Source organism: Varroa jacobsoni, unplaced genomic scaffold (genome assembly GCF_002532875.2).
Source record: "Varroa jacobsoni isolate VJ856 unplaced genomic scaffold, vjacob_1.0 contig03811, whole genome shotgun sequence".
In the NCBI taxonomy this organism is placed as follows: domain Eukaryota; kingdom Metazoa; phylum Arthropoda; class Arachnida; order Mesostigmata; family Varroidae; genus Varroa; species Varroa jacobsoni.
The window spans coordinates 1-25,337 of NW_019215096.1; the positions used below are offsets into that span (position 1 = coordinate 1).

At 40.1% G+C, this 25,337-nt stretch overlaps 1 protein-coding gene across 1 annotated transcript; it reads right to left on the reverse strand.

Annotated features, from left to right (window-relative positions):
- Positions 1–15: 15 nt before the first annotated feature.
- LOC111272909 (proton channel OtopLc) lies at positions 16–22,978 on the reverse strand (the record flags this gene model as incomplete). The annotated part of the gene is given in 13 exon segments (XM_022854574.2): positions 16–388; positions 771–959; positions 1,494–1,566; positions 2,096–2,337; positions 3,347–3,510; positions 3,777–4,015; positions 6,309–6,520; positions 7,834–8,000; positions 13,002–13,155; positions 13,453–13,566; positions 15,112–15,220; positions 17,403–17,631; positions 22,828–22,978. Coding segments are annotated over 13 exon segments (2,154 nt in total), but the record flags the coding sequence as incomplete, so codon positions are not given.
- Between the last annotated feature and the right edge of the window lie 2,359 nt (positions 22,979–25,337).

Sequence of the window (25,337 nt, forward strand, 5' to 3'; positions counted from 1 at the left end):
TATCCTATATATATATATATATATATATATATATCCTATATATATATATATATATCCTATATATATATATATATAGGATGATCAATGAGAACCCTTGTCACGGTTATTACAGGCCAAACTGTCGCTGACCAACATAGTAGTCCTTCGCAAATCTAACAGGCACGAACGTTGCGTGGAACTTGGGTAGAAGCCGGAAACTTAGCTATCACAGAAGTGCGCCGTGTTGCTGAGTTTTCTCCGCTACCTGTGTCTGCTATCGAAAACACCGAGTCCCCGCTTACTCGCCTGTCTCATAGGCGGATTTCCAGATATCCGAGAGGCAAACAGATGAATGAAAACGGTAGAACAGCATTAGTGGAAGGGTGGCGTGTTTAATTAGGATCCAACACTGAAAGCAAAATTAATATTCGAGTAAATAATACAGTTGCAACACCAGAACTAAATTTCACTTTGTTGCTTGTGATTGCTACTTGTAGCCCTAAATGATCCTGTACGATATCTCCTGAGAGCGAAGGAATTAACATTGCACATATCAAACACTATGACACTCCCTTAAGCTCGAGCCGAATATGCAGGGCAAGGCATCCTTAACGAACTGTTTACCTTAGCGCACCTTATCCGCTATTCTTGGTAAAGAGATAGTCCTTTCTGGAACATAACAATAGATCTATCATGATGAACAGTAGTACATGGTTTTCGGATTTTGAGCAAGGATCAGTCGTTATATAATTCTCCAACTCCAGGTGCTTTGCCACGCAAAGTAGACTTACACTCTTTCCGAAGATTAACTCAGCGCTTTCACTTTCGTGTTGGGTGTCTGTTTTAAATGTGGTGGTTACCCACATGGTAATATTACAGATGATGAGAAAGGTAACCAGTTCACGGCCAGGTTTCAGAAACTGATGCCTCCGTTGGTTACTACACCGTCGCAAACCGTCCGACAGAAAGAGTGTTTGAAGCTGAAAATGAAAAGCAAATGGGTAGGGAAAAGATGTTTATCTAAACGCTCGTTAAGATCAATATGGTGGCGCGCGTTTGTCTACGAAGCCTGAAGACACGTGAGATAGTTTGAATTCAAAACCTCGCAGAAACACACCTTATTTCGCGCTGGGGGCCCAGCCGATTGGAGGTTACAGATTCCACCCTGCAAGCCCTCCGTAATGGCGTATACGAATCTCGTATTATCTGAATAGACGGCTGGAGTAACGCACTGATACGGTTCTTTGAAGGGGTTCTCTATATACGAAATGAGATATTTTGTGAAGCCGTTCTATGTGCATATTTCCAAGGCCTTGCTTACCTTTATAGCGCCTAAGAAAAACACAAATATACCGCCTATAATTATTCAGCTAACAGCCTGCAATTTCGACAAACTTGTTCTGTCTTGCTTTCAATCGCTACTTATCGGTATTCTTTGGCGAACTTTAGGTTAGCAAGATTGAAAAAAATTTGAGGGTTAAAGTTTACGAAAAGGAAATTTTTTGAGAACTTACCACGACCTGTATTACGGTGATAACGTTACTACTGACTCGCGACAGTTTCTGTGAGTAGACGTCAGCTATCATCCTTGAACGAACAAATTATAATCATACTTGTGAGATATAATTATTTTAGAATTTATTATCTTTAAATGCCGTATAAGGATCTCCTTGGAACAACGACAATCCAGCTTCGGTGCCTATTGGGGTTCTTATCTAAACCTCAGCACCTTTCGTTTACGTACTTCGAGATACCTCCGTTCAAATAAGTCGGCTTCTCCCGAACTGTGCGCTAGGCCTTATTTGTTCTATGCACTAACCAACAACATCGCAAAAACAATTTGGAAAGTTATGGGTTGTATAGGTCACAAAAAGTATCGGTAGGATGCGTGATCTAATTTTAGACAGTCTACCTGAAAATAATTTTTTGCCGTATATTTTTTTTATTTTAGTTTCCATACGTGGAAAGCAGATTTCTTGGTAATTTTCGTATTCAACTTAGCTAGTTTACATTCAGTCGACGAATTTTTTCTTCCAAGCTAGCTTGTATGAGGATCCGGCAGACATTTCCCATCCAAGAAAATCGTATGTATATCTCTAGCTGAACGAGTACTTACGACATGAAGAAGTAGAGAAAGAAGAACGGTAGAGGTACGTAGAGGAGTACGTCGTCAAGCAGCGTGATTGGGTGCACGCTGAAGTCAAGCGTCCGTATTTGCCAGTACGCCCAACAGACCGCCAGTAAAGCGACAATCACGAGAATGTTGTCTTGTACCAGGAATATCATTAGCTCCGCACGCCGAAAACGTTCCTGCACCAGCACGACCTGCGGGGAACCCTCGTTGGAACGTTGGGCCTCCTGTAAATTTCCGTGAGTTGTCTACCAGGGGTTAAGCTGGGGGATGGGTGAGCTAAGCGTGTGCTTCTGGGTAGCGGATGACTACGTGCATGATACCCAAAGCGACTTGTGAATGGATAAGTACATTCGGCCAAAGTAAACTTCAGCCTTTCATATTAAACAGATTATATCTCTTATATATATAAACAGGGCGCATATCAATATCGCAGCTAACATACCATTTATATATATATATATAAACGAACTAAGTTGCACCGACTAAGTTGGGATTTGATCTTATATCTTATTTTTAAGGACAAAATTGATATGTCAAGGATTTTTTTGCACAAACTAAAAGTATTTTTGGCAATCATGTCTATTCGCGCAAACGACTCGCTAGACGCTTCCATAATAGTTGTTCTTTAATTGGCAAACAACAGCATTCGTGCGCATAAGGCTATCCAAATACGCCGTGGATAAAAATACAGGAAGATTCAATTCTAGATCGTTGTCCCAAAAAATCGAGCGCTCAAAATGGTCTAAAAGGTGTAAAAAAATCTAAAAAACTATAACCGATTTTAGTCTGTTTGGACAACCACGTAAAAAACACTCTCCTTTCAAAAATGCTAACTTCTCTGTCAAGAATATGTAATCAGCAATAGCAGTTTAGCCATAGATTTTCGAAGCTTTTAATTTTAAATCCTATTTAAAATGTTTTAGTATACGTCAGAAAGATCTTTTTTGAATTTTTTGAGAATCCAATGAAAATTGACGATATAATGATACATGTAAATCGCCAGCTTCAAACAAAGAACAAAGCTTTTAATTTTGCTAGAGCTTCTGGATAATGGGTCTGATTTACGCTCAAATTCTGATAACGACGCACTATTTCCGTCATGGCTGCAAGTATGTTTACATGCTTCTTGGAACAAACTTTTAGCAAGTACATATATCTATATATATTTGATATAATCTGTTTTGGTTCTTTGGCTATAGTTGCGGGCGAGTACTTGAAACGTAGCTAACGAACCTGGGCAATGACAAGAGCTACCACCGATACGAGAAGTAAGAAGAGACCGGCAAATAGGCCTTTATTTGATGCATGGCAATCGGCGCTTACGACAAGATTGCTTTGATAGCGGGCGTCCTGACCCGTTGTACAGATTGATTCACGTCGTATCTGAATTTCAGGACCTGCTCACCGGAAATTCGACAGAATACACATTATGTAAATTATACCGCATTCATGCCGCGTCAAAGTATTAAATCAAAAGGTACAGACAACTGAATAATTATATATATATACACACACTAAGCATATGTTGTAGCAAAGTTTTTTGTTACAAAGATATTATGTCCTATCATTGTACGCTAGCTGGTATGATCAGCTTTCTGTGATCCATCAGAAACTTAGGCACTTGAACCTTTCGCTTAACATAAATCTAACGCTGGTCACAAACCTCTTCCGATGTTCTGCCAAACGATAAACCAGACGCCGGCTAGGATAATGTTGTATTCAACAGTAAATGGCTGTAAAAAGCCCGTGATATTCGAACCATGATGATCTTTGCCGTGGTGTCCTGAATTTCCGCCAGTATCGTGGCGCGTATCATGCCCCGAGTGTACGGCACGTTCCTCACGCTGACTCACCGCATGGTGGGTCGGCGTATAGCTGGTGTGATTTGACAACGAATTGCTCCTGTTTCAAAGACGGGGTAGCGTAACCAAGACGAGCAAGTTAACCTGACTTAAAATTATTGTATGATAAGTTACAGTGCTTGTTTTTGTTACGTGTCCATTTTTAAAGCATAAGACGGTAACACACGCACAAAGCGCATTATGCAATCATATATATTATCCGTTTAAATGCCCAACCTTGTCGCCTTCAAGCCGAATGATCGTTTCCCCAATTTAATGAACATGGTGAGGCCCGACAGCAAAACTCAAGACTGCATGGGTTTAAACGAGCTAGTTCTGGCTATATCGTGGCACAGGTAGAGGTAACGCTTCGGACGAACGATTCAGGAAAACGTTCGTTTCGGTCCGTTCGGATCTTTTGAGCTTAAATATCCTTAAATGCTTTCATCTACGTTTCAAAAAGGTAGCTTACGCAACTAATCGTTGGAAGATGAAAAATGATTTTACGTAGTTTTATGATGTGGATGAGATACGTGGACCTACATGTCCAACATTAGTACTTTGTGTATAGGGTGCACCAGAATACGTGCTACTGTCGATTAGTCGGTCATATATGGCTGTTTATACGATTGAAAATAGATCGAAATTTCCTAAGCGTAGCTACGCATCTTAAATTACTGTCAATAGTACATTAGTAAGTAACTGTATAGAAGTGACGCTTTCTCTCAACGTAATCTTTGAAATAAACTGAAATTATTGTGTAAATTGAATCTACCAGGGACGTGCTGTAGAACCCGCCACATCAGTCAATCATCGGTTTATTATATACGCAAAAATAGGTTAGATGACACAACAGGCAACCGAACACAAAATCTACTGAAATATACTAGTTGCGTTTTCATGCTATTGCTACTATCATTGACGTAATCATCGTTTTGGTCGTCGACATGACGGTAAAATAGTACACAAAAAAATAGACAAATTTGCTAGTCATGACAAAAACGGTCGGAACGTTTACGTATCAGGACAGTCCAGCCTAATTGCTGATACCCTAGCCGAAACTCTTGCCTTCTAGCTAAACAACAAATAAAACAAATAGCATCACAATGTCTTTTCAATTTTTTTTTTCAAATGGGATTTTTTTCTTCAATTTTTAAATTTAATGGGATGAGACGGTAATAACGGCAAAACCAAGTAGCTAAACTTTATTCCAGTGGTGCAAAATTAACGAATTATAACGGTTAACAGAAGCAATTGCAGATCGTATTGATGACGGTCAAAGTGTATCAATAGTATGAGAAAGCAGTTCGTCCATTTTTTAAATCAGCCTTGAGAGAAAATTATTTTTCACCACAAGGATTTATAATGTATGTAGCAATTTTATCAAGTACAACAAGAAACTACACTATTATTCATTTTGAAACTGGGCTCGAACTGTCTGTTTGAAGACAGCGTTAGATCAATTGATTTATGCGCTGAATATATTCATTAGATATTTATTACGTCCATAAAATTGTCCTTATTTGAAATATCAGAAGGGTAACATCGACAGGCACCGACTACGGCAGCAATACTAAAAGACAGCCCAGAAATTCTGATGATGTGTTAATTCTCGTGTTTAGACACATACATAAGTGTAAACCGGAAGTCAACGTTAATATGTGGGGTAACGGGAAGTGTACGCGGTGATGTATATAGCTTTTTCGATAGATGGTTTCTGACGCGCCAATGGCCAAAAAGAGAGGGCAACATGATAACTTTACGGCTTCTGCACATAGGAGCCCAATATAAGGCCATGATAAATTTGACATCAAGCTGTACTAAAATGAACGCATTCAAAACGTAACGCTGCTTCGCCCGAAGAAGATATGGATACGTCCACATGGTGGTCTTCGAACAAAACGAACAGATACATAAAAATCGCTAATCAACAAATAGCTATATGTTGCTACCGCCACGATTACCATAACCACCATGGTCATAAAACGCCAACCAATTTATAAATATCTGCAAGATATCCCCACAACGCCAGAATGAAGTAAGATTTAGACAGGAAAGATATCTGTAAATACGGGTGTGCTTGCGGAACGGCTCTTAGCGGGACCCGTAACACATTTATATAACAGAGTCGATATTGACATTTTTCGATGCTATCAAACAGCTTGCTTATGGATTCATATATAAATTGAGCTGAACTGCAAGTATCAAAGTGGTGGGCAGCCTTATTGACCTACAATTAATTTCATTGTGATGGGGTAACGTTATAAAGAACAAAAATTGTAGAAAAAACAGTGACTATTAACTGTGCTTCAGATATATGGAAAGTTTTTAATAGGGAGAAGAGATGGACTCACCCATGAATGGCTTCGCTGACAGCGGTAACCAGGCTAACAACAAGTGAGTCGTTACCGTGATGACTGAGAAGATGACCGCGGCTCATTTCAGAAGAATCGTGCTCAGCGTGCTTGTATTCTTCGACTATTGAGAAAAACCAAAAGTAGAGCGACGTAGCAATCAGATGCATTGCCCCAAACCGCGCAATATGCCTGGAGTGGTTGATGACAATCTGCAAAAGGACGTTTATTTTCACAGCAGGATAACTAGTTTAGGATGCCTTGTGGAAATAGAAAACGACAGGAATTAATCGCTTACAATACCAGTGTACGCAATGTGTTTATGTACTATGTAGAAGTTGAATATCCGACACGAAATGTTACTTATTTTAATATTCTCTGATTTCTGTAAGCTTTATCGAAAAAAGAAAATGCTCCGATTCTGTCCGCTTTTCCAGACATTTGGTTAGATAGTCAGAGAACGCTGCGAATCTCAACAAAGGTAGCCCCATCACCGTGGCGGGACTGAAGCTCTATCAGCATTACACGTACTCAAAACAGCTAGCATCTTACGTATGACGGCAAGGATTAAGTAAATACACTGTTCGAATTGTCATACCGACGAAACGACAAATATTTTATACGGTCCAGTTACGTTCAGGCCATTGGGCGGGTGCCTTATGCAGTAATAACTTATGGTATTTGACGTGTTAGAGGCTGCGAACTGATGCTTTCGATTTCAGGTAACGCTGATTCGTAGCCGGGAAACTCAGGAAGTTCACAAAAACATAAAATTAGCCCTCGTGTTACAACACTATGTGTTTACGTAAAAGATGGGTGGATTTTAACATGGTATGATACTTTACTGGCAATCATTTCGCCGGCTCAGTGCAAACCGTGATTATGACGCTTGAAACGCCATGAAAATATTGAAGAAATATTTCTCTTCATTTGTTTTTACGCGCTGTCTGGCTGTAAATGCTAAAAAAACAAAAGTATCTAATACGCTAGATCAGCACCAGTATCAGGAATGCGCCTCAATATCGGTAAACAAAAAGGCGAAAGCAAAATGGCACATACATCTAATTTTATAATATTAATCACAGTTAGACGTGCTTGTCAATATTGCCTTTTATGCATCTTGGGTCACTGGTAGAAAACCGAAACATGCGATCCGCTTCCTCCGAAATCGGAAACATGCGTCAGCACGAATTAGAGTGAAGAGCGGCTTTCGGAACGTTCCTTGATCTTTGAAACTTTCAACAGTGAACACGTGTTTCACTAAATGCCCAGCTGAATAACGACGAGTTATAAGAACCGGTAAAAAAGATCTTAACAACTTATGCACACACAGTAGAGCTATCGATCTGAAAATTTTTCGATTAGCGAAGATTGCTGAGGAGTATTCAATCATTTTATATTAGTCAGTTTTACGTTGCTCATTGTCCTCTTTTGAGAATCACATACATCAAAATCTAAGCGTTAATATCCGCTATATATATATATATATGTCCATATAATAAGAGTTCGTTCTGTGAACACATACATTGGAGTACTTGAAGGCCATGAAGAGTTGATAAAATGCATAAATGGGTCGCAGCACGTGGAAGACGACTCCAAGAACATTATTCGTATGTGCACCGTCTGTACAGACCAGCTGAATGTACTGTTCGAGCTGAAGACCTTCGTTAATCAGGTGGCAGAAACAAAATACTGAAAGGACATAAGGCATTGACTGTTTATTTGTGTCTGGAGGCCTCCTGCGGACAAATTGTTAAGCAATAGTAATTAATCATAATTCCTAGCTGTCGCTACGATCCGGAACCGTAAGGCACGGGGGCTATTTGAGCGGGATATGTATAGAGAAGCTTTGTACTCGTACTAATGCTGTACGCTCGGCAGGTGCATCAGTTCTTATGTGTACAATTATATACATATATATATGTGTGTATAAATAGTAATAATTATTATGATGCATGAACAAAATTAACAACAGTTATCAAGGTAGTCAATAGTCATTTTGACAAATGACATTCTGCTGGGGGTATTAATATAGTTAAAATCCTAATTTGGATTGGGAACAATTTCACTTATAGCGGTGACAGTTGTATGAGGTAAATGGTTGCGAGCTCTTGACACTAGAAAATCTTGCCGTCTCTCTTCCGTCAATGTATATACCAGATTATTCATTTTGATTCTAACTCAGCCTATGAGACCGGCTTCGCTGATAGGGTTGTGTTTGGGCCAGGCGTAATACACTGATCCTTTTCTTTAAAGTTTAGCACAAGCTCGAAACAAGGTGTTTCAATAAATCGTCACGACACAGAGCTGTACTTCGAAAAAGTCGACGTAGACAAACCTAGCTAAAAGTACCAGTGCATTTAAAGTGTTTGGTACTCTTAGGTGATGTATTGTCACATATAGATCGATTGCGCATATTTCAGAGGTGTTGATAGAGCTTCCAACTTGAATACAGCGTCATGTAATCTGGGTACTTAAAACTACGACTTCAACATGCGAAGTTCTACAAGTATCGTTCCCTAATCGTACAGAAAAAAAAGCGTGCTTTCGATGAAGATCTCAAAAAAGCCAGAAGACTTTTAAGTTAACAGCTGTTGAAACAGACATAGGTCAGTGTCTATGCCAGACTAAATGAGCCAATTATATACAAACGGTAAAAATGTTAATACTCTTGCACGTGACCGGCCATCGTTCCTATAGACGAATCAAACGGATAATGTATACACTATGTATATGTGTGAAACAGGAATTAATTCGTATATTCCATGATTTTAGTGCGTCAAAGAATAGGCTATATGATATTAAAAATCGACGTTTTGGCGTTGTATCATTTTAATTAAAAACAATGTACTCAGTCTATCCACGGACAAGCCTGTTCATCTCATTGTTCTGTAGATAACCGGTATATCGGTTCTCTCAATTCGATATTTTTACGTATTTTCTGCGATAAAGGGCATCCAATCACCGAGACAATTCGTTTAATCGAAGCAGAAATAATAGCAGCAAGAAGCACTGCTAGTTATAGAAGCCGGTGAGTTCACTCATACTCAGCGAAACACAAAAATCTACCTATCTATGAAAAACTATTCGGTGTCTGCTAGTTCTTTTTTTATCTAGGCACCCGTAAGTATTCGACTTTTCTCCAAATTAGGTTCTATGTAACAACCTGATAATGGTGATTATATGTATGACGAACGGTGAAGATGTCCGCCGGTAAGCTAGCCATTTCAATACGAAAACTATACCTGTCTATTATACGTGCGAAGACGTACGGCACGTCCGTTGCATGTAAAAGATTCCATATCTCTACTACTGAGACCTTCATTAAAGAGGACTCATCGCACAGAGCCGATAATCGGTCAAACAAAAATGCCCTTTGAGCAAAGAAGACAAAAGGCCTCCTTGTTTCGAAGTAGAGCCTTCGATAGTAAGGACAAAACTATCGGATCCAGTGATAGGAATCACTGATGTTACTTTCAACGTATCGTTGGTATGTTTCATATTTGAAATGCGTTGTTTTTTGTACAAAGCCCGTATTACTTCTTTGGATGAGCTTTTTCTTTAACACTTGACTTCGAATAATGTATAAAGTACTACTATTCATTTGCATTACTCACGATAGCGAACGGAGCTGTTAAAAACGTACAATGAGCTACAAAGAAAATGACTGCCTACTATTATCCAAGAATTAGATAATTAACGGTAGGTAATTCAAGGTCCTGAAATAAGACCAGTAGGAGCCAAAGAATTTAGCATCTAGCATTTATCCTATCGCCTAAATTAAAGAAGAGACGAAGGTACTCAAAATCGACTGGAAACGGAGGCGAACGGGATCAAAAACATTTAGACAGGTCAAGCAAAAGCATGTTCCCTTTAAAACTTCCAGACATTGGTGCGTACTTAATTTTTGCGTCCTTTAGTCCTTAAAATCGCAGGCCACATACACAGAAACCAAATACATGTTTGAGACTTGAATGCATGTCTTGAAATAAATATTCTCATGTAACGGACAATAAATTAATATTCAATAATGAAACAGGTAACACGGGCCAATGTTCCATCTATTCAACTACAGTTACAGTACAACAGGGTCGTATCGCATAAAGAAGGCGATGAGCAAAACCGGCCAGTGGACATGGCATTGAACTTCAACATTAAGAATGCAAATAGGCAAAAATTCGGCTGCATGATCAGAAATCTGAGAAAGATCCGATCGTCATTAATGCTAGCGTCGCTGTTTGTCTAATCGATCGATGGATCGCTCTCGACCGAAGAACATTGAACAAGATGAATTCCCTACGGTATCACTCAACTGCAATAGACGCGATGGCTTTTTGACGAAGATAACAATGGCTGAAAGTAAAGACAGCCGCAGTAAAGTCGATGACGTTGTAGATATGCAAGTAACATTCTCTCTTTATGATTGTATGCGAGCAACTGATCAGAGGCCATCTTGTTTTGATTTGGATTCAGCCCTCTGAGAAGCCTAGATGACTTTCTTTCTCATTTGAACAACACAGAAAGCGTCGTAGTACTATAAAGGACATGTACTATTGCGCGAGAATTATGCAGTACTATCTTGCTATTAAACAAATTTTAGGCAACTGAAATACTATCGATGAAACTATGGCCGTCAATAGCTTTCCTCGTTTATGGCTAGTTCAATGTAATGTTTTCTTGCATGGTATACTAGATAACTACTTGTATTTTCAGTCCATTTTTTGTTAGTTTCCATCAGTTATTTTCTAGTCTCGTTACTGATTTATCTTTGACTTACTCCACAGTGGCTTGCGCCAACCTAGTTTTACAATTCTAGCTGTTAGCGGGTATTCGTGTCGCTGACCCTATATTCCTTTATGCCTTGTTCTCGTAATTAAATTGAGGTTCAGTTTGGTTGCTGAACGCCTTTATTTTCGTGTTGAATCGCGCCAAGACGAGCTGCTCGTATGAGGGCTGGCTCCCTCTGGAGTTATGAAATAGAGCTAATCTGATAACAGGAACGTCAGGGGCTGCGGGGGTGGCGATCTGCATAAGACGTGGCATTCAGCTAAAGATAATAAATCGCCTGCTTAAGATATGGGACTAAAGGGAATAGGCTGACGCAGCAGCGGCGGCAACGTGGAGTCAAAGTAGAAAAATCTTTTTTTCAGAAGGGGTCGAAGTTCTTCAGTCTGCAAAAAGTCCGATGTCTGATTGACCTTGTCGACAATTGGTTCTTGTCTCATTGAAATTCAACACAGGCATATTGGTGAGACTTGGATAAGAAAGGCGTAAGCAGTTGAACGAGGAGAAAGACATCGCAGATGTTCTGGTGATAACGGCTGATATGGAGGGCTGAACGGATGCGTTGCATCGTTAATATCGCCCAGCACATAAATGTCATATAATCACCGCAACTAACATAAACACCGTTGATATATATACGTATATATATGGTGTGCTATATATAGATAAACAAATGCTTGTTTATCTTCTACATATGAGGTTCCGTTTACGAGCAATACGCTGCATATCTACTCGACTTCAACAGAACTTTCAAAGAAGAAAGGATATATCGTCGAATGATATCTGATAGACAACGCTACCAATATATATAGTTACTATATGTTCTTTTAGCGTCAATAAGTTAATGTTCAGTACAGTTAACTTAGTAGCACCGAGAGAACATAACTCGCGTTTAATACAGTGGGTTCCGCCGGCAAACATAATTGCAGCCGGATCACTTGAGGATTTACAGCAAAAAAATTCAAATTGTATTTCAAGAAGGACAAAGCAGTTTCGAAATAAAGCGCGAATTTTCAAAAGAAATTGCAGTTAGCTACTGCTAGCTAATTTTATTCACATATAACATATAAATTGCAAAAGAGTATCTATGCTCTTTTGCTTTTTTTGATTTTTTCCTTGCCGCGCGTGTTAAAAATGATTTCCTACCTAATGGCTACCGATGGGTTACTGGTTTGCAAAGTGCAGCAAATGTGTAATCCTTTCGAAGTGATCAGTTTTGGCCTAGATTTTAGATTTAAGGTGTCCTCACAAGAAAGATCCACTGGCGATAAGTTTGGGGGCTGAACAGAGTAGTACCTTTTTGTCCGACCCATCTGTCCGAAAGACCTGCTCCTACGTCAAGATGATGGTATACAGGTGCTTCGTCCTGCTAAAAAAAATTCGACGTCTTCACTAAGGTCCTTCCGAATACGTAACGTAATGAGTTGTTATGCAGTACACTCAAATAACTGGCACCAGTCACTGTATTATGAAAAAAGAATGGTCTAGTTAAATTACAGTGGACATATTGTTTTGGAATAAACTACATAGGTAATGTCGCTAAGCGACGTCTAAATAGACCTTAACGAGACTTTGGGCGATTCTGTTTGTCTTTGATTGAGTTCAACGGCATGTGTCGAACGTAGCCCGATCTGTAACCCACGCCATCTACCATATACGACCCTAGGAACCTGTTGCAGAATGAGGATGACGGTCGACGTTGGATGCGCTTTTACATTTCGCCATTTAGATGCAATTCATATTTACAATTTAGTTATGACCTAAATTTAACGAATATATGAAAACGGCAATTTACGTTTTCTCAGTCAGTAACGTTGGGTAAACCTCAACGTCTACTACCAGCCAGCTACTTTAGCATAGATTAATCGCCTTTATCGAATGAGTAAGGATTTAGAACCATGCACTTACCAACCATTCCGCCTTTAAGGTAAAAGCTACCGCTGTGGCGTCCCTCGAGAAACCATAGCTGAGGCTGAAGATTCCGTTTTGCTTGCTGTTTAAATACACTCGCTGTCGAGTGCATATAAAGATTCCCCTGACTTGGCCTTGTTCGAGATCGTACCTTACCAATACGACGACATATGGTTAGGTTAAACGGCATACTAACTAATAAGATCACTCAAGACTTTCATTGTAGTCATTGGCCCTATCGCACGACGTGCGACCGGGCATAACAAGAAGATCGAACAATTTTATCTTGAGAACTTTTCTATCTGCAGCACAGTATTTGATTGTGTTCAGTAACGCTGTCTATTTACCCCTTAGACAATACCCCGTCGAACGGATGATTCAGCTGACACGTCAGAGCTGATTAAAACAGCAATTTCCACATTCACCGTATACTGATCAATCAACCAACCTGTCTACTGGCGGAGTTCTTGTACCATAAAATGTCAATGTGCAGAGCAAACAGCCAGCCTATTCCAATAAGGGAAACGAGAATACTGAAGATTTTCACCGAGTGATTCCTTTCCTAGAACGACAAAAATGAAATTAGACATATTAGAGATTTTCCATATCGAGTGATCCATCCTCGGCATTCACCACGAGAGACAGCTGAGCACGTCTACCTACGTTTTTCTGCGAAGACAAAAGATGTGCATTTTTTAGACGCTGACAATATGCAGTGGCATTTTTAGAATGCATCTTAGTAAGTAGGTTTACTGTGTGGAACTTTACGGAGATTCCTGTGTATTCATCATCCTGAAATCTGTTAATTCTGAGATACGAGAGGACGTATGACGCCTCCACAACGACAGTCAGTTTAAAATGTGAATCGCTAAAAATTCCGCCCTCTAAATTAGGTCTTTAGACAAAGTTTATCTAATCCTATTTAGGTTTATGAAACACTGCGGGAATACGGGATTGTACCGATGCTCGACATGTAATTAGCAACATACTGACGAAGTAGACTAATCGTTGAAATGCATAATATAGGAGTGTGGAGAATTCTACATCATTAGATATTTCCAGTTACATCACACAACAGCAACGAGTGACAAAGACTAGATAATAATAGAAAAAGAATATAGCGTAAGTGGCAACCATTAGCTTCGGGGTTGGCATTAAGCAAAACGACGGGCTTTCAAAACTCGACAGAAATAGATTGCCTCATGCCTACACACGTCATGCAAGCAGAAAAGTTACAGTAGATACCTACTAGCGGTATCTGCAGTTGGAACGGTTTCTTTTTAGTATAGCGCTCAACGGACTGGTATTTTCAGAGTGGCCAAATTCTATTGAGGGTTGGTGTAGCCAAGAAAGCCCTCGTTTCAGCCACTATTTGCTGTGAATAGCTGTCTTGTCAATACGTCTTTCTTCTCCCCCTTTCCAGCCTGCTCATCCCATCTTTTCTGTCTTTCCAGACTCTGGATGTATACACTGGCTTTCTTAATACATCCGCCGACCAACGCATTTGCCTACCGTCTACCACAAGGACGTCGACAGTAGCAGGCCGTGTCTTTTCAGTGTAGCCTAATTTTTTTTCTAGCGCACGGTCCCATCCACTTTCTTCGTACATTCTAACGACGACACTTCTGCCATGGCGTTAGGTCACGCTCCGCTCTGCCCCCTTTGCCCGCTTCTCGTTGCCTCCTAAGTCTCTCCCTATCTTGCGCCTTCTTTCTTGTATGTGAGGTGGCCGATATCAGGTTATTGAGTTTTCACAGGAGGATCCTAGGGAATAAAGAAGGGCTTGACTCTAGCCAGTCTCACTTAAATTTAGCTCCACGTTCGGCGGTACGCTGACGCGCGCTGGCCTAACCAACTCCCCCATTCTTTGTGTCTTCCTCTGTCCTTCTTTTTTCAGTCACCATTTTTCACTGAAGCTCGTTCTCTGTCTGCAACCCTTTACCTAACACTCGTGCGTGCATAGCGACATGCAGATCCCGCCTTCTCTTTTAGTGTATGCCGGCGCACATTGGTAGATAACGATTGCCCGTTCACCATATTTGCTGCTGCTGCTGCTGCTGCTGCTACTCGACAGATAGCAGCGGCAGCGTTAACGGCAAAAACTCACCCCATGCTCGTGGCGCTTTTCGAGGACGCTCTCGGTGGCGCAGAATGTTGAACCCATACAGACAAGGAAAACACAGTAGATCGTGCTTAGCATTGAGCTCAGGTATTTTCTGCAAATTGAATGTACGTGAACCGAACGAGTGAACAAATGCAGAATAAAACAGACAATAACGAAATTCACCGGTAACAGAACAAGGAAAAGAGTTACCTAACGAAAAGACAACGTAAAGATGGTCTAAAACAAACATACAAAACGAATAATTACATTTTAATAGTGAATGATAAAAATAGGGTGATTATTGCCTGTCCAAACCAAATGGGGGGTAGTCATGATTTTTTTCTACGTGCGTTTGTCCATCGACCCTGCAAAGGTGCCCTTAAAATCCCCGATATTGAAACTATCTCTTCTAATTTAGCACCAATCGAATCTCATCGTGATTTTTATTGAAGTACTTTCGACACGACTATCGTTATACTACATAATTGCATGCCAGAAAAGCTTAAAGTGCGACGTACCTTGCTCTTTCGACACGTACAGGACGTCGCATTTATAAGCATGATGTTCCGATAGTGTAATAACAGACCAACAGTTCATCTAAATAGACCCTAAAATAACGTGTCTACACTATTTTGGGGGTCAGTCTGCAGGCTAACGTAAGCAAGCTTTCTTCCGTATTAGAGGGCCGTGATCATTCGTCGAAATAGACTGTGCTAGAATGATGTTTTTACAAACGCACTTCAACAAGTTTTTTAGCCGGCGTTCAGGGTCAATCGAAGTTTTGTTACTTGTGACACGATTGAATCAGACTGATAGCAGAAATTCAATGTATGTTAGAGTACCACAATTCTTGCTTACAATGATTCGTTGAAGCTGAGAACAGGCAAAAGATAATTCTAGCTGTTAACTGGTTTGAGTAAAAGCTTATTCTCTTTTTCCCTTGCATATTGTAAATGGTGCAGAAGGACGAGGTAAAGGACAGCCTAGCCGTTTGTATGTACTCCTTATAGAAACTCCTTTCCTGTCCCTAACTAACTCGTTTTCTGTTTCAGGGCAACTTTCGTTGCAAAATAAAGCTTCTATTCGGACGTAAAGCTTTTCAGCTACGCTCAATGAGTTAACAGTACCCGGCATATTCATGCTCCGCACTCGAATTATATCGTTGTGGAAGAATATTGGAGTTTGCGCAGTTATGGTTTTGCGGATATACAATTAAATCCTTTGAAGTCAAGTCCGTTTACGACGATTTTACGTGTGTATAAAGCATAAAGGAAGAAATTTATTGCATCTTCGCACCTCGAATAAGGTAGCTATACCCTTAATGAACGAAATTTTTTCGATGATAGCATTAAAACGACAGGCACTCATCAACTCCTAGTTAGAGAAGTCATTCCAATATCAGCTTAGGCTTATTGTTATTACGACAAAGCAGGCCAACTGTTGCTAGAATAATATTTGAAACATTATCGTAGAACAATCCAGTTCTCACAAACGTTGTCCTATCTAGGCTCTCCTGCTTCTCAACAGAAGCAAATTTATGCTATGACGGTAGCCGAAATTAAGCTACGGCAACATGAACAAAATACCGAATTGCACGGGGATATTTGAATCGCGATAAAAATGGAAGAAGTTTCCAAGCCGTATCATAAACTAGACGATAATATTGTTGGCTATTGTTGATGTCCTATATTTTCAAACGTCCACGTCACGGAAAAGTAAGGACTTCCTTACGCAGATATACTAGAACTAAAGGCTGGCCTTGGAGGTTGTCAAACATCGCTTGATTAAAAATAGTTGATTCATTCTCACAGTTGCCCTAAGTTCAACGTGGCAATACAACGGACCAATCAGCACTGGCAAATCTGCGATTCTGTACAATGAGGCAGCATGTTACTCGGTCGGTCGGATACATATCAATTAATAATTCCAGGAAGGCCTATATATGTATACTGGGACCCCAGTTATATAAGGGTCTTTTTATGGAGAGACCACATAAGCGAAGTGTGTTTGACTGCTAATCTATTAAAAGCAACCAAACCCCGACAACAACGTTAGGTGACATGGCGATAGAGGACGAGAATTTCGCCTAATGTCGATAACAGCGACTGAATTTCAAAACGCCATGGAAGTAAGTTGATATTGATAATACATCGTTTCAAAGCTCTGATTTGGGACGTTTCGCCAGACCATTACTGTCTAATTTAGTCTGCAAAAACTGTTTTTTTTTGCGTGGATCCCTTATATCAAATTTTTGCAATACAGTCGACTCTGCTATATAAAAAAAATGTATTTACTTAGCCGTACGATGGTGGTACCCATCATCGAGGTTGCCTTCGCCATGACCAGCGACGCTGCCATGGCCGCCTCCAATGTTCCCGTGGCCTCCGCCGGGAGTGGCATGTCCTAATGCAGGCAATGTCCCCTGTTGAACACCCGGCGGCTCCGGCGTTGGTAATCGGCTTTCATTATCCTTCACGTCGACGCTCCAATTGACACTCCACGCTCGTTTCACAGGATGATACGCTAAAATCGAATATGTCTCCTTAGATACGTTTTATCAATATGTGCCCCTTCGTTGATTAACCTTTCGCATTGCTAAGCAAGACTTTTTTAGCCGTGAACAAAAAGATCATGTGTTTCTCCTAAAAATAAAAAACAATTTTGTGAGATGTAAGAAACCTTGTTGGCACAATAGCGAAGTTTTTGCCAATTTAGGCATTGTTATATACTGGTAACACTGAAGAAGACTGGAAGCTGACCGAGCTTCCTGTTATCTACTGAGCGCTGCAACACAATTTGGAAGCTGATTTAGTTTAGAAGACGGTTAAATGGCACCATTCAAGAAAAACGAATTTCGTTGAGGAGCTGCCAAGGTTCGCAGAGAGCCTCAAGTTTTACTCGTTCGACTAATTGTATTAACGAGACTGCATAAAGAAATCGTGCTAATATGTACTAGTTGATCTCTTTCGATTTCGTTCAACTTACTTCAAAATGAGAATTTTAAAAACACATCAGGAATTCTGGGATGCCGCTCCTTGTATTGTCTGATATACATCTAACCAGGTACAAACGAGTAACATCCTGTGCCCAACATACTGGTTTTGATAAACAGGTGCTCTTGGCCATCCTATGACCACTGAGAGCTTAGCGAAAGGTATCAAGACAGCGTATTTAGCTAAGTACGCAACGTTATTTTTGGCTTCTAAAATACATTTTTAAGCCGTAGAAATAGCTATGCTCTTCAACGACATTGGAGCTTGACACGAGACTCAGTCAACTAGTCGCAGTGTGATCCTCTAAAAGATGGTCTAAGACCATCTTTTAAAGGGTCACAGTTTACCGCAATACATGTGCTCTTTGTATTCGTAAACACTTGTAAGGTACACAACAAAAACTGTACTGCTTTTTGTTGTATTTGGTGGGATTTGATGTGGCCACGTTTACACGTTCCTTGATTTCAAACGGCAATAACGAGAAAAGCCCAAAAAGGTCGCAGACTAGGGAAAGGATCTTTGATTCGACGAAAGACATCGATTCTGTACGTTTATCGTATGTATTTTGCATCTGGACACTCGCGCAATACAGATCCATGTCACCAGTTAGCAGATTTACACAAATGAGCTCTCAAGCTAAATTATGATTTTTATTTTGTCTCGGTAGTATAGCTGAGTAAGTCAATGTTTCGGTGAATCTATCTGAAAAACACTTTTTTAGGATCATCCTTGCATTGAAGACTGTGCTGTTATCTGCCAAAAAATCTCTGCAGGCGCTAATTGTAGGCGTTTACAAACATGTATATGTTTGTAAACGTAAGACTCTGCAGCAGGGAAAAGTCAGTTTATTTGCTGTAAGTTAGGAATAGATCACTGACTGAGCACTTTTTTTCAGTCTCATTGAGGCGCGTGAATGAAACCTACGGAGATAGTTTTATTTGATACGATACCAATAGGTTATAGGACGCAATTGCGGTAGAAAAACAGTTGGAGTGTATAAAAAATATAATACGGATCAATCAGTTAGCAGTCAGAACCCTTATACACACCTTTTCGCCTGGTACGCCGTTATAAAGATTTCCTATTATGAAAGTACTTGGCAAAGCAAGAGGCCAAGAATATTACTGCCAGATGGTTTTACGCCATTTGAATAAACTGTTCATTTCCGTGAAAGATGTTTGTATTAACTCTTGAAACAACAATCATAATCATTATAATAGTAAGGGGTTACATTTAAATATATGAAACGTATCAACTATATTTAAATCTGTTTTTGTTATAGAAACGCGAGTTTTTTTAATTGTCTAATTTACAATATTATACTGGGCTTTGCCGAGATATACAAGCCTTGAATAATGAGGCGCACTCTGTAACTAGACATAATGGACACGGCAGCCGTGTCCATTAAATAAACTTAGATGTAGGCTCAGCCCTAGGCTTTAAATAACACACACTGTTTGTAGTGAACACCAATACGATAATAACAACTGGGGAGTAATCACCGACAATGCGAGGTCTCTCTGAAGATCTTACTTCCTTTCAAGCGCTCTCTCTAAAATCCTTATAAGATTACCATACGGCCAAAACGGCAGGTCCAATCTTCCTTTTACAACAGGGAAAAACCGTCCGACTAGTACCTGTACAATTACGAACCCCATTTTACGTACTTACATACGAACATCCCTTACAATTAGTAAACCGCTTAATGGACTTCAGACGCCTAGTGGTTATATGTGCATGAATATATGCTTAGTTGAGTATTTTTCTTTATCAACTTCTCTTGAATTGAACAATATTTATCTTCTTACTTTAAGGCTATTGTTAGCATAAAATATACCAGTTAAAAAAAACAGCACGAAAACTGTTAATCGGCAGTGACGGTACTTTTCCCAGAGATTTAGTAAACCGCTGCAAATTATCTGCCGCCGTCTAGCTGAGCAAACCTGTATCTCCTAGGTGAAGTAAGCGTTTTAAATACATTCGTATTTTGAAGTTGCGATCTATGTGTCTTTTGAAGATACGAAGTGTGTCGTCATGCGCGTACTCTGCTTGGATAGCGGTATTTGTGACGTAGGCGACGAAAATTAATACATCAATAGATTTTCGCAACGTGGACAAATGCATCACAAAAGAGAGATGCATATTGGTGCTGGAAAGCACGCAGTAAAATCTGAACGTGCATGGCGCTCTCATATCATCTTATCGTAATAACTATACAGTGTTAAACAAAGATCTAAGTGCTTATCGAGCATCCGTTGTTAGCAAACAATGTTATTAGATAAGATATATCGCGCGCCATTCCGTGATTCCACCATTCCAACAAAAACCAGGGACGATACAGTCGGTTACAGCGTTTGTCCTAGATCTCTGTTTTATTGTTTCGTCCATTGTCTACATGCAAGTATGATCGTTCTCAAGTTCTATTGCTACTTCTGGCAATGCTCATTCGTAGACCGGTCAGCTAAATGAAGCGGCTGAAACACCTATACGTAACTGACACCGGACGCACCTGGATCTTTTGTGGAAAGTGCGCCTTAGCAAAGTCGGAACCTTTATAGCAGTCGGAGCCTGAGTTATTACGTGGTAAAATATAGAGTTAAGTTTAGGCTCTTAACAGGTAACATTCTATGCTAGCACACTGTCTTTTACCCCTTAACACTTAGCAATCAATCTTTTCACGTCTGTTACAGCAAGCTAAAATAGATTCTCTAATGAATGCCCTTCGTCTAACACATCCACGATACACACTCATCTAACAAAGGTACACGCGAGGACAACCGACTGCACACGGTCTCGAGTTATTTTTTGTTTGCGTATGGTAAGCCTCTAGTTATCGTCCTTCCCTTTCGTCTCGGTTGTTATGATCAAGTGAGCGTAGCTCTTCTTTTCGCATTTGTGTCAGCTGAGTTAGTTAAAAGCTGAAGCTTGACCCACTGGCCTTGAACTCCGCAAGTCGTGTTGATTCTGCGTCCGACAACGCTTCTTGACAAGAGCTTAATGGCTATGCGAAAAAGATTAAATCAGGGTAAAACACTGGAGACCTTTGTAGCAGGAAGGGGCGAGACGAAAACACACGGTTCAGGTTTTGCTCACGATGGTATTTCAATGAGGTGCCCCAAAGTTCACCTCCCCTCTTCCCCTCGAGCGTTATTTAATAGCTGCTTACTTGAATGAGTGTGCATCCTCCAAAAGATCGGCAAAATCAATCTACTGGACGCTTGGCAACTCGATTCAGACATATGAAGATAGCCACTTAAAGGGCACAAAGTCGACACTTTATGCAGGTAATAACCTGTGCAGCTCTGATGTGATTGGCAGCACTGCTAGAATAGAACAATATGGAAGAAAGCTAAAATTATCACTATACATTTTTGTTAAGCTACAATTGTCCTAAGACGTAAGGCTCTGCAAGAGCCTAACGAGCAGTGAAAATGTTGAGAAAATTTATTACAGCGTTAACATCAAAGCCCGATAGATTTATAATTTTTAGTTCGCATTTCGTGTGAACTGGACAACAGTCTGATCAAATCGATTGTACGACTACTATCAGATACCGCGAACTGGAAGTGGCAAAGTTGTTTGTAACAGTAATGATAGCGAGGTGACCGTAATTTTTATATATACGCTCAGGGATACCGCTGGATCTGAGCGGTTTTATCCGGCCTATTTATTTCGGCAGTGTTGATTTTTATTACTTCTATTACTGACTATTCTAATATCGTTACATAATTTCTAACCACCATCCATCCAATGAGTTCACTAGGAGAGTGCTTGTTCCATTTGGTGCAACCAGTTTAGTACAAACCGTTCAACTCAGAAAAACGATCCAATGTCCATGTGGCTGTTATTACATTATCAGAAGTGGACGGAAGGTAGGATACTGTCATATCTGTACGTGGCAAATGTCCTCGGTTCTAAACCCCGTTGGAGTTAAGACAATGGCATATTTTTGACTTTATCCAATGAAGGTCAAATCTTAAATGCTCGGTAAGCAAGATTGGACAGTAGCGGGTTTGACTTTTGCTGCTCTCTGACCATGCTAACTCTAAATACATAATTTAAGCTTTTATGCCTGGTACTGCCGATACGGCTGGCTTCTTTCAGAACGAAAGATTGTATGACTACACTCAGTTTCGAACTCAGACTGCTTCATTGAAGCTTAGTAGGCAAACGCATTAGCACTGCCTCATCAGCCTTCATCAATCCAAAAGGTCATTCTCAAACGGTCGAAACGAGACCAATACAAAACAACGAAGTTTGTAGTGGCAACAGTGAGCATTGTACCACGCATGGCAAGACAGTGTACATACTTAATGGAAATAGGTTTTTCAGAAACGGAGTAGTAAAGGCATCGTCAAACCCAATGCCACATGAGCACAACAAAAATGTTTACCTCACTCTCGCAGAAAGTCAGAGCGACCCCTTGACAGCTAATGGTCCACCAAGCTCTATTGAACTTTATCATTTACGCAACTTCTGCGTTCTTCTCCTGTGTTGCTGATACAAATTACATGAAAATGACCTCGAAAGCAATTTTCACATGTCAGTACCAATAGACTCTAGTTAAAAAATGAACACATGCTTGGGGTCACTGCAGTGAGTCGTTGCATACGTCTCTCATTCAAGTCGTGAATACGCTACGCTTCAGTCGACGTTAAAATTAACGCATACAGAATGTGCGTCATTCATAGATACACTAGTATGAATAGGCTCATGTTGCTGTTACCTTTTTCGCCGATAACCTCGCTATGACGTGGCACGGCAAGATTGGTCCCAAAACTGTTAGTTTCCGGGTCCCGTCCGCCGTCGCTAGCAGCTAATTCCGCCGTTTTGACATCATCCGACAGATCCTGCCCGTCCGGATCCCCGTAGCAAACCTGCGAACGATACAAACAGTACTATTTTTTTGAAACGCGACTTTAAGGCCGTAGCTACACCGACCAGCAATATCGGGTGTTCGAAAGGAGAACTACGTGTATGTTTTGGTAGCAGAAAACTTATATCTGGCGAAATAGATAGTGGCGTCGGACACTTTGAATCAGTGAAGTGTACGATTGTAATTTAGTTGGACACACACAAATTGTTTTTCACTTACAAATTTAATAACAATTGTAAACATTACGTCATAGACCCGTTATTCGGTAAACTAGTAGCACCGAAAATTCTAACCGCTTGTAATTTGAAGCATAGAGATTTGTAACTTCGTAGAGATGAACTACATAAATCCACGTATATTGTGAACACGCTTTTTCATAGCTGCTTATAAAAGATAGTAAATCGTAACAGTTGACTTTTAATCTGGCAATCATTTTTAGCGGAGTAGTAATATCGGTATAATAAAACAGTCTATAGTAACCATGAGTGTTAACATACTGCCTCGTTCCTTTTTAAGGCCTGTCTGGAATACCCAATGAGGCCACGCAGCGTCTCGCCACACGACGAATTGCCGGCCGTGTTGAGGATGGGTTTGTTTAGTGGAGGAATCGTGTAGCACCCACATGCTGCTGTTTGAGTCGACATTGTTTGAACGGGATGTATCAATGGGTTATACAAAAATACTTGGACTTAAACACAACGTCGTCGTGCTATAAAACCGATCTGGGAAACGCATTCGTGCTCGAAAGTAAGTAACTACACGAGGTATTAAGTTAGGTAGATTTTCTTTTGAACAAATAGTTGCGGCAGTCGATGGTGAAAACTTTTTGCAACTTTTGCTGAGGTTCCGTACTCAGCTTTGCTTGCAATCTTCAGAACTGAAAATTACCATCCCTTGCCTGTCAAATATCCTACGTTTTAGTTGAATAATTTAAGATGAAAATTCGCTTCTACGAGCAACGTGGGAGTGCGACATTAGCGAAATAGAATACGTATTTCCATACGGTTCTGTTTAGACAAGACCATACATCAGGGGTTGCAGCGTAAAAAAGTCGAAGGAGAACATGTTCTTGGTTTTCAAATAAGTACGTGTGCATTCGTTCCTCCCGCCCCAAAGTTTCAAGTTGAAGCTGTGAGTACTTCAAAAAATATGTACAATCATCTCACCGTTTAATTCGGCTGATGTAATCAAAATGCCCTTAAAATGATCAATCAAGCTGTGAAAAGTAATTTCATCGTAAAGCTGAAATTTTTATGAACTTCCCGGCATAGACGTACACATTTATGCATGTCAAAGTAATGAGCATTAAATGGAAATTGTGTGTTATTCGGTGTAACGCTAAACAAATATCTCGAGTCTTTGGACTGAGAACACTTTTTTTTTGTGAAAGCATGCAAAAATTTCGTCTAATGCTGGTAAGTCTAAAACAGCTAACATTTATTGCACCATATTCCTCTCGTACATCTGATTAAAGCAATCGCCTAAGTTCACCTAACAGTCGGAACTATCATCAGCAGGGTGGTGTTTAAAAGATAACGAATGACAATTACATAGGCGTTATCATATTAGGGTTTGATAAACATACACAACAAAAAAACTAACACAACACTTATTTCGTCTCAGAGAATCTCTTCATTAAATTACTTGATCCGTACCGCACTGTCCACGTCGCTTAGTAGTAGGTTTACAATGCGCTACGTGTAAAACACCGACAACTCTGGCACGTTATTCAATCGACATATTAAGATCGCTTATAGAAATTTTCCAACAAAAATTTTGCGACCCGACTCGGCGATGAGAGCCACATACGATCGTTGTCATTTTTAGGTAATGAGTGCACCTTGTTGGGCTAATAAAACGCTGTCCTATTCTCACTTGTACACTTGTCGCGCACTAACAGCAGAAGTGTATAATACCGTACTGATTTTTCTTGAGCTAGTAGATTTAAAAAAAAAAAATATATATATATATATATATATGTATAAATGATACAGTCCGGTGGATAATTCTAATAGAAAACAACTCCGTTGGTGACGATGGTCTGTGTTAACTAACGTGCCTCTGGCATCGCGCTGTCATCGCAGAATGAGGGGTAACTGTACTTATTCTCTTGCTGTTTCACTCCACTCGGTCCTTCATATGACCCAATGCATGCCTTATTTCGAAATATATGTGGTCTATAGCTCGCAAAGCTCATAGTTATGAACTGAGTCACATAAGCAACGTAATATATAGATTTGCAACACCACTAAACTGTCTGAAAAACTCGTCTTTAATAGAATTCGAACCTGTGACTCATGACAGCTGCCAATATTACTGGATCCGGGCTCTTGTTGACTTGTCTGCGAGGTACGGCTCAG